Source organism: Syngnathus scovelli, chromosome 14 (genome assembly GCF_024217435.2).
Source record: "Syngnathus scovelli strain Florida chromosome 14, RoL_Ssco_1.2, whole genome shotgun sequence".
Taxonomy (NCBI): domain Eukaryota; kingdom Metazoa; phylum Chordata; class Actinopteri; order Syngnathiformes; family Syngnathidae; genus Syngnathus; species Syngnathus scovelli.
The window spans coordinates 10,679,546-10,692,144 of NC_090860.1; the positions used below are offsets into that span (position 1 = coordinate 10,679,546).

At 42.5% G+C, this 12,599-nt stretch overlaps 1 protein-coding gene across 2 annotated transcripts in view; it reads left to right on the forward strand.

Annotated features, from left to right (window-relative positions):
• Positions 1-12,599, forward strand: part of LOC125980410 (latent-transforming growth factor beta-binding protein 2) — a 50,856-nt gene that overhangs the window by 11,177 nt on the left and 27,080 nt on the right. For both annotated transcript variants that reach the window (XM_049739450.1, XM_049739451.1), the window contains exons 4-8: positions 8,777-9,003; positions 9,609-9,794; positions 11,007-11,204; positions 11,274-11,539; positions 12,160-12,262. In XM_049739450.1, the coding sequence (XP_049595407.1) occupies positions 8,777-9,003; positions 9,609-9,794; positions 11,007-11,204; positions 11,274-11,539; positions 12,160-12,262 (980 nt within the window). The remainder of the gene's footprint in view (positions 1-8,776; positions 9,004-9,608; positions 9,795-11,006; positions 11,205-11,273; positions 11,540-12,159; positions 12,263-12,599) is intronic.

Consider the following 12,599-nt stretch of genomic DNA (forward strand, 5'->3'; position numbering starts at 1 on the left):
CAGCAGCACCCTTTTTATTGACCTCACTTGTCGAGTGGCGCCATTGTAGAATATAAAAACAGTTTGGAAAAGGATTTAGACAAACGCCGGGGAAGAGAAAACATTTGCATCAAAAATGTAAACTCAATAACCACGGTGATAATAAATTGGTCAGGATCGCAACTCGGTCTTTTATTTTCATTTATTGTCGATTAGTGATGACCTTAAACATAATGGTTTTCGCATTCCATTGGACTGCCATATAAAACATAACTAAGGTTGTTACGGTGAATGATCTGACCCATTACCACATCATTACGAGCGCTCAATAGTCATCGCAAGGCACCAGACCAACTCGTTTTTAGCCTTGGTGCTTCCAAATATGTCATTTGGTTGCACCCCTGTGCAAAATATTTAGTGACAAATTTTTTTTTACTGCATCAAACGCGAGAATGACTTAATTGTCATTATTTAAGTTCCCAGAGGCCTTATTTCAGTTAATCGTTCAAATATTGAGTTGTGTGGACACTTGGACTGGAAGTCTTCAGTCTCAGAGGCTTAGCATAAAGTCATCAGTTATTACTTCAGTTTTTTTTTTTCATCTGTGAGTCTACCTGTGAACTCTTTGTCAGTGCAGCCGCAGTTCATCTTTTCCTTTCCAGCTTGGACTTGAAAGTCTTAACATATGTTAAACTCCGAGACACGGGAACAACCCGTCACCCTTTTTCAACCGAGTTTTTGTGACCCCTTTCAACTATGAATATCAAATGCCTCAACAGCATCTGCTTGGGGACTATAAATTGTCGATTTTAATAAAAGATAAAAGAAAAAAAATCACATAGCTGTTTCCTCACCTGAATTGTGACACGTGTGGTTTCCTGGAAGTGCGACACGCAACTATCACTATGACATCCTATAGATCGCAGATGGTCGCGGTAGAAAGGTCAAGGTCAATGATAAACTCCCCTGACTGAGCTGGAATGGCGATAACATATAAATCACCTTCTCCATTGAGGCCCGAGCTCATATCACCTCCATGACATCAGTCTGCAGGAAACAGAACGGGGCAGAGCAGGATGTGTGTGCAGCAAGTACATCATCCCCGATAAGGTCATCTTGCTCTCGTAGTCGGACTGAAGAAAACACCTGGACGCTTGATGTAGCTCAGTCGCTCCAACTATTGGCATGTGTGACTGGCAGGATTCAAAAAGTTAACTTACTGCTCACTGAACGGCTTTGTTTTTCCTGCAGTAAAGTAATTTAATGCAATCCAGCCGTTCGCTATATTGGCTCGTAAAAAAAAAAAAAGCTCACACAGTAAAACACCGGCGGGGGAAAGTATGTAATAAGCCTGATGTAAACAGTAGTCACAATTCCAGGACATTTTTGGGTATGCCCGTTCCTGAGATTGTACACTTTAGGTTTCTGCACAAAAAAATATGCCTTGAAAGTCTTGAAAAACTGTTTTACTTTTTTTTTTTCCATGGCTTTTCACGTACCGTATATTCCGGGCTATAAGGCGCACCTAAAAACCCCAAATTTTCTCAAATGCCGACAGTGCGCCTTATAGTCCGGTGCGCCTTATATATGGACCAAATTCCTAAATTCAAGATGGCCCGAAGCATTGTGTCATGAAATCAATCATAAGTGGCCCGCTGAAGACTATGAATCATGAATCAAAAAGACTATGGATCATTATTTTGTGATTATAAAGTAATTTGTTGCATCTGAAGTTGAAATAAAAAAGATAAAATGGAGAATGATTTGATTTGGATTAAAAATCTGACGTGATGCATTAATGGTGCGCTTTATAGTCCGGTGCACCTTATATAAGGACAAAGTTTTAAAATGGGCCCTTCATTGAAGGTGTGCCTTATAGTCCGGTGCGCCTTATAGTCCGGAAAATACGGTAGTATCTGCGACACCAATTCCCAAAGATTGATCACCATCATAATGCGCAAAACCTACACATCAAGTCCAACGGTTCATTCTAAATCCAAAACAAAGTTTTGAAACCTCAGTTGTTCCATTTCTTTTCCTCTCCCAATCAATCACGTATGACTTCTCAATGACACATTTCAGGCTCATCCAAATCGTGATAGTTCAACCCTGACAGCGGTCTGGTCTTTGATCCATCCGTGTTTGTGTTATTTTTACAACACAGTCTTTACGATGATGACGAATTAACAACCGGGAACAAATAAGAGAGACGAATGACCCTCAACAGCGTGACATGACCACGCCGACTATGCAATGACGACTAAGGCGGCGGAGCGCTTGTGTGTGGCTTGTTGACTTTAGACTTTGCACGTAACCGCACCGCCGTTTCTCAGAGGAAACTGTGGTCATAGTGGAGGTTCTCCTTGTTAATCATGGATCACTGCTTGCTTTCACTCCCATTACAGACAAACCACACCGACAGCAGCAGTGGCACAAACTGCTGTCAAAATCCTATCGGTGACCTCGGCACCTGTATGGAAATATAATCACTTATCAAATATGTCAAAGTGCAATGAAAAGGTTTCTCCAGTAGTTCTGGATGAAAGAGCTGAAGGATGATTGCCAATCAATCATGGAAAATGTATAGGTGACACTTTAAAAAATAGATCTCTGTCCTCCGAGTGTTGTTTTTGTCTAGCGTCGGCACAAAGGAAGTGGTTTCGACTTCGCTCGCTATATATATTGCTTGACATGTGTAACGTATGTGCCGAAGACAGTCTAAATGTACTGTGGACTGAATTTCACTCCCGTTTAAAGCGGGCAATATTGACTCAGTTGGGCCAGGAAAAGTAGCTGTGTTTCTGTCTAAAAATACAGAGCCAAATGAGTCCCATGAGTGTTTGGCTTCCTGCTAGGCCAGGGGGAACAAAGGACCATAGAGAATTTAGCACTCAGCGTGGGACAGATATGTCTTTCACTCGCGCATTCAATTTCTCTAAAGCCTTGTCTGCAACACGCTCGCCGGGCAACAGTTGGCCCACTTTTGAGCAAATCGGCGAAGAGGACTAATCGTTTCTAGTAGCAGATGGAGGAATCGCTTTGTGAAAAAAATTCAAAAGTTCCATCCAGTCTGACATGTGACGGTCATAAAAAATAGCTGAGTCAGCAGATCTGACCTGTCCTGACTGATCAGAGTCAAGAGAGCGTCGAGGATCAAATTACGTCCGAGCTCACAAATGTCTCCAGACGTTATGATTGTAACCCCTGAACCGCAGCAACCGCGCCACTCCGCTTCCATCCAGGATCAAACCTCTCGGGATTTATTATGTCTTTGGCGCCCTAGGAGACAAAAAAGGAACTGTTTACCCCACTACAGTTGTGTGTTATGTTCATGTCAAAATCCATTCTATTCTGTGTAGTCAGTCATCCAGGTCGTTGCAATCCTCAAAAGTTGAACTGAAGGCGACTTGAACTTTTGTGTTGAATCCAAAACCGAAGACGCTTTTAACAGAATCCAAAAAGTCCAGTTATCTTGGATTCAACATTTGTAAATTGATCATATAAATAATACAATTATAATTATTTCATCTGCTAATTTGTCAATGTGTCACATCCAGCTAATATACTTTCCTGAAGTTCTTTCTCAATAACCTTTTTGCTTGACTCGACCCATTTATATTGGGAGACCTTATCCAACCCAAAAGCCACAGTAATTCATTTCACCCAGGATCTGGCTGCTACTAGCGGGATTCTTGGAAGGTTGTCCAGACACAGAACATGATTTAATCCAGTCTCAGTGGCGGGTGCGATAAGCCTCTCGACACACCCAGATTTTCACTTGGGGAAATATTCTTCCAGGACCCGCAATTATCTAAGTTATAATGACTTGAGATATTATCCCAAAAAAAAAAAAAAGGCCCTTAATTGCTCACCGATGTTTGGCTTTATCCCTTTACGTGTTTTTAAAAGAAAGTGTCAGTGTGTTATTCATTTGAAACTACTGGCACTACCTTTAAGAAATGTCATTTCCAAGGAGCGTTCGTTTCAAACAAAGCACTTCGTTCGTTACATAACACAGCCATCGGTTTGGCTTAAAAAGGGAAAATCGGTTTAGTTCAGCCAAAAATGTATAGTTAATAATAAAAGCATGTTTTAATACAAAATTTCAAAGGTAACATTTTAGTTTTGGCATCCGTAGCATCCACCTAGCTTGCCTATGCTAACTAATTTTTCTTTTTAATGGTTATAACATAAAGTTGAAAGTGTTTAGCTTAGCAAAGCTTGAAATATAAAGTGAAAGTTTACTACCAGATATTAAACTTCTAGAAAAGCTATAATTTTAACTTTACTATGACAGGAGTAGTCGCTGAGTTATTTTTGTATCGCTAATTAGCATAAAGTCTGCCACTGTCGTTTTTATTTTACACGAGCTTGTTGCCAAGAGAAACGCTCAACAACAGCCCAATGTAAAATTCCCCGGGGTCGGATATTATATTTAATGGCACAAGCTGGGAATCAAACCTCAGGATTTTATTGAAAGAATGACACGAGGCCTCGGTGGCAAACTGGATGAGTGCTGCTTGAAGCCTGAGAAATAAAAAGTGTGACCACAATTGGTTTTCGCTGCGGTGCTTTGCCTTACGCGTATAAAAAAAAAAGGATTAATTTATTTTCCTCAGCCCTCCGAGACTTCTTTCACCTCTTAAAATATACCGAGACTGCTAAGACAAACCAAATTCCAAGACTAAAAGTCTTTTGATTGTGGCCTCTGTTCGCTATATCAACAATTTCAAAGTAAACATATCTTTTCTACGTAAAAGCAAATAGATTTGAAATACCGCAATTAATCTTTTATCGCTTATCAAATGTAAACGCTGTAAAAACTTGTTACTAAATGAAATTCTGCACGCTCCATGTCATACTTGGCAAGGACGATCTGAAACTACGATAGCATCTAAGCTAATCTGGAATGTTTGCACTTTCCCCGATACAGTTTGTAGTTGATGTTTTCGACGGGGATTTGTAACACTGCTCGGTTTAGGAAAGCAAAACACGAACAAGTGTGTATTTATGTCTTGGATTTCTTAAATTTCATCTCCTGGGATTATCAGTGAAGGCTTTCAGTCATCCAGGTCATAGATACACGTATCTGAGAAAGGTAGACTAAAGTCCAAGTGAATTTTTTTCAGAGATCATCAACGGCATTTCACAAGACGTCTTTGTTTTATACAAATGGTGAGGATTGAGGAGATGCAGTTGGTTCCAGGTTGATGATGTCATCGGACATGTTGCCGTTCCAACTGTAGATTTTTGGATTTCCTTGATGAAGTCAAACAGAGGCCCATTAGTCGTGTAGTCGTTCACGTAGCTGACTCAATAGCCCACTTTATACACTTCTTCCATTTTAGTGCCAATATAAAAAAAATATTTAAAAATAAATAAAAAATAAATTGAGAAATAAAAAAATGTAAAATAAAAATAAATAAATAGCTGATGTAACGACACAGAGGAAATGGAAATCTTTTATGAGATAACGTTGTGTTCTATTTTTGAATCGCTCACAAAGCTCTCTTGTCAGCACCCCGATCCGTTCATAAATCAGCCTTTTTTTTTGCGAAAAAATCTTTTTGTATCGCTTGATCGAAGTAGTACAAAGTTTTCATTGTTTTCAGCTGCACAATTTTTATATTTGCCGCTCTCTCCAGTCAGACTGATGATCATCGTATTTGGCGTCGCGGCTATGAAATGAACTTTACTGCGTTTACCTAAGTGAGATGAAAACTTTGATTTACACTTGTAATGATGGTCATTTACGATCCCATTTTCCAAGTAGCCTTTAAATTACTCGAATTTCATACACCTCTCATATAAAACATTTTGTCTTGATACTTTGAGCTGAAAATGGAAAACTTAAGTTTAAAACAAATATCTTAAATGCAATTTCACATCAGGTCACCGAGACGAATCCATTCGTTATTGAGTTCTGTGTTATGATCCAGACTGGGATGCCCATTCCAGACACTTTTTCCAGCTGTCAGACTCTCTTGTTTAGACAGAATGTTCAGAGCCAAATGACTCGATCCTACATCCAGACGAGCTTCTTATTTATATCAGTCTATTTTCTGCAATGTCTTCTATAAACTTGCAACCCGAGCTATTAGAAATGGTTTTGGATGAAGCCACTTTCAAACAAATGTACTGTAGGAAAAAGTAGGTAGTACTTCTGAAGTGTATTTGCTGACAAAAAACATTGATGTCAAATGGAAATTTATTAGGGGAGACAAGAATAAAAGCCACCAGACTAGGTTGTGAATAAATTAATCAACGTGGGCGCAGAATTCATTGGGTAAGGTCGAATCCATGGAGATGCAAATAATTCCTTGGTGTCTTTGGACTGAATCGGATCGTCAGAAGAATCCAGAATTTTTCTGTTCATCCAGTTCCCGGTATCACGACAATTTGTGCGGTCCAAGTCAACTGAAATGGGTTTTACTGGCAGCCAATAAAGCAAAGCACCTAACCAAATAGTTTGACACGTCCCAGCCTTTGGTGAAGGTTCAACAAAACTTCAAAGCCCAACTACGATTTGGCTAGCAAGTGTAGCACGTTGAACACAATTTCACACATAGTTTACGTTTATTATCAGCAGAAGCTGTTTTTCAAGCTTTATTTGAACTCCTCTTCCAGTTCTCAGACCTGGACTGCTTTCCAGCCCCCATCTGGGTTTAGGACCTGAGTCTGGAACTGCCATTCGGGCTGCCTGTTATGTCTTCACAAGTGGCGAGCATCCGCATGCTGTAATACCAAAACAAGTTCAAAGATATTTGCTGTGACTGAACGCCAAGTCATGGTTGTGCAATGAGCTGGAAGATTAACAGTCCCGGTCGTTGCCGACTGTAAATTCTTGGCTCTTATCGTGATTTGTAATTTCCGTAAATGTGATGAGGTTTAATAGCTTTCCGTATGACGAGTGAAAGAGGACCCGACCGATAGCGTTATGTCTTGGAGACCTTTTTTGCAATCAAATATCAAAAGAAGAGAATTAACATCATTTGTATGGACTGAGTTTTTTTTTTTTAAGGATTTTACCTTATACGAAATTCGTTTTTTAAAAGATGATTCTGATTATTGGAAAAAAACAAACAATTACCGATTAATCGCACGATTAATTGAATAAATATTAAAATAACATCTTCTCCCTCAATGGATTTCCATCACATTACTTTTGTAACATCGACTCTAATAGATAAGCTGGGCTAGTGGTCAAGCATGCAACATCTTCTGTTTGGTGTAATTGACCGTAACTGCTCGGAAACACGAGCTTGTTTTACTTCCAGCAGACACAGAGCGGAATAATCCGTCTATGAACCGCACGTGCTCACATTTAGCAGCTTATTCATCGGGATCATCGGGGGATTTAATTGAACATGTATGGCCACCATTTGATACCCCAAACATTTTTTTCCATGTGCCTTTTAAAAATCAAGCTCAGTGTAATCTTGGCCAAGGTCTTAAGATTGCTTTTAAGTCACCCAGAGGAAGAAGTTAGTCGAGGCCTGCCGACGACATCCAGCTTGCTCTTAGCGTCCGATGGGGCAGTTGTGAGCTCATGTTGGAAGGAAGTCACTTCGCCATTGGAAGTCAGCGACATCTGGCTAAGCCCAGGAAGAAAGGCAGGATGCGTGCGAGCCAGGTATCATTGTAAACGATGGAAAAAACTCATCATGCTTTGGAGAGCACGACAGAGTACCGTTAGCGTTCCGCCTTGACTCGAGCACCTTGTGTTTCCCGGTGTCATATCCTAATCCGTGGGAGCCGCCCATGGAGGTTCAGGATCTAGGTCAGCAGCTGTCAACTCCAGTCTGCCGCCTTTCCAAAACGATGACGCAAGAGAACATTATCAAATGTTTATCTGACTCTCTTTCCCTTTCATTTCTTCTTCCCGACAGCAACGGGGCAGCGCTTTCTGGTTTGCTTTGTTTAGAAAAAGTCACACATTGACTTGTGTGTACATTTATCACAGTTGTGATAAATTATCTCGTACCAACATTCTCATCTGACGGGAAGATTTATGGTTTAATTACCGTGCAAGGTCCTTGGTGTACTTTGCAGAACTGATCTGGTCTTCTTGGTCTGTATCTTGATCTGTAGGATCCAGATGTGTTTTTTTGCAAGGATGAAAAGTTCCTAAGCCTCGACAGCTCAGGTAGAAGTGTCTGCCTGACTGTCTGAGGCACGCGACTCCCCCACGTCGCTCACATGAGCTCAGCTTCCAGGTCGCACAACACGGACTCAAGTAATTGACCCAAATCAAAACGCTGGGGGGAAAAAAAATGCCCGCCCAAGGTCAAGCTTTGTTCTTCGACCCTAGTTTTAATACTTCCTCTGGCCTTCAGTCCAGACAAGTTCATTATCTAGTCAAGCAGAGTAAATAGGTACGCTAACGTAGGCCTCATGGTAATATTGTTTCCTCTGCGGGATGGGGATCGTTTTTCTCTGATTATTTTTTCATCTAAGTGATGAATTATCTTTTCTTACCAAATGTCTTTTGTGTCATGAAAAATAATTTGGGCGGATGAGTAAGGGTCACGGCTTCTTGACCTGCAGCAGATGTTAGTTGCGACAACTATGCTTTTATTCTAGATTTAATTTGTACAAATTGATTAATTAAGATGAGTTATGACCTAAGATACCGTGTTCATCTCTCAGGAATATTATTTACTGTCGCGCAGGCTCTCCACGCTTAAACCGATTTCACGCTGATGCACGCGCAACGCCGATTCGACGATATATGTGCGGGATGTTCTCTTTGCTCTGAGGTCATATATTTACCGTCTTGTGATGATGTGACTGACAGGACCCAAGTGAGACGGGGACCCCCTGAATCCTCCCCTCAGCTGACGGGGACCTCCCGTACCGTCAAGCGTTATCCGTCATCCTCTGGGCCCATCACCTCCAACGCGCTGCCCGCCGGCAACGCCCACGCAAATGAGCACGGGAACTCCCACGGACAAAGACACGGGCATGACTACTTTCACAGGCCGACCAGTCACAACCAATTCAACAATGTGCTGTCGCCAGCAGGTAAAAAAAAATGTTGAAATAAATGCACACTTGACATTTTTGCCCGGCCTTGGCACGTCAAAACAAACAACGCATCCGAATAAATACTGACACATCCTGCTGTGTCACTGAAAATTGGAACATTGGCCCAAAAAAAAAAAAAAAATATTGGCCGTGTCCCAAACCTGCTCATCTGCATTCTTGCTTCTGCCGAAGAGTCTAAACACTTATTGGCACTCAGCCGAGTCTCCCATAAAGAATATACTTAAAGTTCTTTTTATTAGATCACTTTAAAATGAAGTCAAGAGTAGCGGCGGTATGCTTGTTGCTCACCCTCACCTCTCTTTGCCCTCTTCACTCATTCACCCATCTAAAACACCCTCTCGCTAAGATAAAGGCCTTACTGTATCTGCTGTGCGAATGTTGGCCGGCCGGCCGGTAGTTGCTCATTTGACTTCCAGCGTGCCAATGGTGATTATCGGTACACGCCCTTGTGCGTTTATAAACTGCCCATCACTTTTCCGAGAGATGAGCAGAGTGTCGCAGTGAGGAAGGAGGCATGGAGATCTCCTCCGCTTTAATTCTGATCGTGCTCCTTCTCAAACGGATTTGCGTGTGTGTTCCAGGAGCTAACCTCACTTCTAACTTGGACCGAATCAAGATTGTTTTCACGCCCACCACGTGCCGCCGGGTGTGCGGAAACGGACGCTGCTACAATAGTTGCGAGAAAGGAGACGTGACCACCGTGTACAGTGAGACTTCGCAGCAACTTCAGCAGCAGCAACAGCCGAAGACGTCGGGCTTTCGACTCTGTGAGTCTGGTTCTCTAATTCTCACAGTCCCAATATCTTTTTTTTTATTTTTCACGGTGGGCTTGACAAAATGGGTTCCCAGTGTCATGCTGTCTATTCTGAATACCAAAACTCAGAGGAGATAGAAAAAAAAAAAATCTGAACTGTCAAAGAGAAATTGAGGTTGGAGTAGAGCAGATTAAAAGCAGGGTCTGTAAAGAAGGACTAATCTCCCCAAACACATTTAAGAGATGGTGGTCCCACGCCCCCACCACTTACCCCCAACTCTTTGCGGTTTGCACCTCGCCGTTTAACCATTTAACATGCTCACCGGGAGAGCACGCTAGTTTGAAAGATGAGAACGAGCGCGACGCTAAAACTGAACAACCAGCATGAGCAGGGATTACATAAAACGTATCCACAGTAGTGCCCCTGGGAAGGGAGAAGGGTGGTCAACACCAAGGTCAAGGGTCGCGACCCTGCGTGTTTTTATTTCTTCAGTCGCAAAAGTCCTGCTAGGGCTCAGACTAATTACCGCTTGTGGATTAGCGGTGACGGGTACCACACACATACAAGGCCTTAATGGTTACATAAAAACAGGTGAACAATCTCGCCTATATGAAGGAGCTGTCTTGGTTTTCAATTCAATATTTTCAGCAACGTCGTATTCCTACCACCTCCCCCCTCCCCCCTCCTTTGAGAATGATTTTTATTTCCCTGTCAGTCTCCATCAAAGTCAAACATGTATCGAAAGGCGGTGGTGTGCTTCCTGTTATCACTTGGGCGTGCGTTTTCATCAAGGAATGTCAAGAGGACGGCAAACAATTATCTCATGCTTTTGTTATGCTCCCTTCGCAGTAAAAAAAAAAAAAAAAAAAAAACGGCTCGGGTAATTATAACAGACTCCCTTGCGCACAGCACTTGGAAACATGACATCACATGGGGTCCACGTCCGTTTATAGACAAACATCAGCATGTTCCGTTTGGTCATTTGAGTGTTTTTTTTTTTTTGGAGCCGACACATAAATACTGCGCGAGGTCTATGAATAGTTTCAGCTCCGGGTGGGACTGGCCCGACGAGTGCAGACTTGTTCTGAAAGAATTTAATAGCCCCCTTGAGTTGATACGATAGCCAGCATATCTAATCAAAGGAGGCCTTCCCCTACTCCTGAACAGTAACATTGCTGATAACCCTGAAAAACCGATACAATTGTCTCGTCTTGTCCTCCGCAGTCTTTTGTCAGATCCCCTGTCGAAACGGAGGCCGTTGCATTGGCAGGGACCAATGTTGGTGTCCGTCCAACTCTACCGGGAAGTTTTGTCACTTGCCGGCTCAGCCTCACGCGAAACCCGCCGTCAAGGACTCCAGAAACTCTGGACACAAATCTCCTTCCCATTCCACGTACACGCTGCCGCTTTCCAATCAACAAGGTACTCCACTCAACAAAAACTTAAATATGCCAGACCAGCAGCTGTAAAATTCTTATTTGTCTTTCCCAGCATCACTTCACCCATCGTTGGTTAAGGTCCACATCCAGCACCCGCCGGAAGCTGAGGTCCACGTCCACCAAGTGGCTCGGGTCCAACCTGGCCAGCGGTTGCCTGCCACCGAGGGGGCTCACTCCGTCCAGCAACGTTCTCAGCCTGGCAACGGCCACGAGCTCGGCGGCAGACGCGTACACACCGGCGTGGACAATTACGCTAGAACACAGCATCGTCAGAATGGACATGTGGGAAGGTGCTTCCAGGAGACGGTTGACGGAAAGGTAAGATTAACACCAACACAAAACCTGGCTGAAAACCCATGACCACATTACAATAAACTATGTTGCTAACCAAAACAGGAGCACCCATCAAGGGATCATGCTATATAAACTGTTCAAACATAATGCTCCAACAAATCTGTTTGGCATGTTGTCGGCTATTTTCCGTTTCAAATTTTCTTTTGGAGCTCGTTCTAAAGTTTTGTTTCAGAACTTTTTGTACGATGATTTCGAACGAAATGGTCATGATCCAGAGTTAGTCACACTGGACTTGTGTCTCCAGCCTGACACGAATGTTTGTGTGTATTAGATTACATCTCCCATTTTCCACAGTTGTCCTCACTTCTCTTGCCAGTGTAACCGTTTGGTGCTTTTGCGAAAGAATGATTTCTGTGTTTTCACTTGAGTTTCGTAAATCTCCATTGGCCAAAATCCACTCAGTTCAGCAAGGAATTTCTCCTAATTAGCCAAATGTCCCTGATCCAATTGCCAGGAGGTCGATGCTTGATAGTTACTGAAACCAGTCAAGCTAAGGTCTTCATGTTCTCGCTCCTACAAGTTTTGCATAGCCAATTATTGCCAAATTTGTTTCCGATATTTACCACCGATTCGTTTTTTTGCAGTGTGGAAATCCTCTGCCAGGCTTAACCAAGCAAGATGACTGCTGTGGCAGCGTGGGAGCCTCCTGGGGTCTTAACAAGTGCCACAAGTGTCCAAGCAAACCAGGTAAGCCACCACTGACCAGTAGTAACTGGATTCAAAGGTCACATGACACAAAGAGATAAATCCCATCATCTGGTGGCTTACACACATTTGTTACGTTTATGTTTATATGGAGCTATTTTTACCAGCTGTGATGTTTCAAAGCAAACAAGACCACACAGATGGAGGAGTGAGTGGCCTGGTTGTCCATGTTGTGTTCATTTCACAATTGGGTCCACTGTCGGAGTTTTGGCATATTTTTGCTCTGGCTAAACCAAAACCAGTTCTAGAATGGGCCCTAAGACAGTTGTGAAGTGTACTTTATGAATGATAAACACATGGAAATGCCAGGTGGATCTTG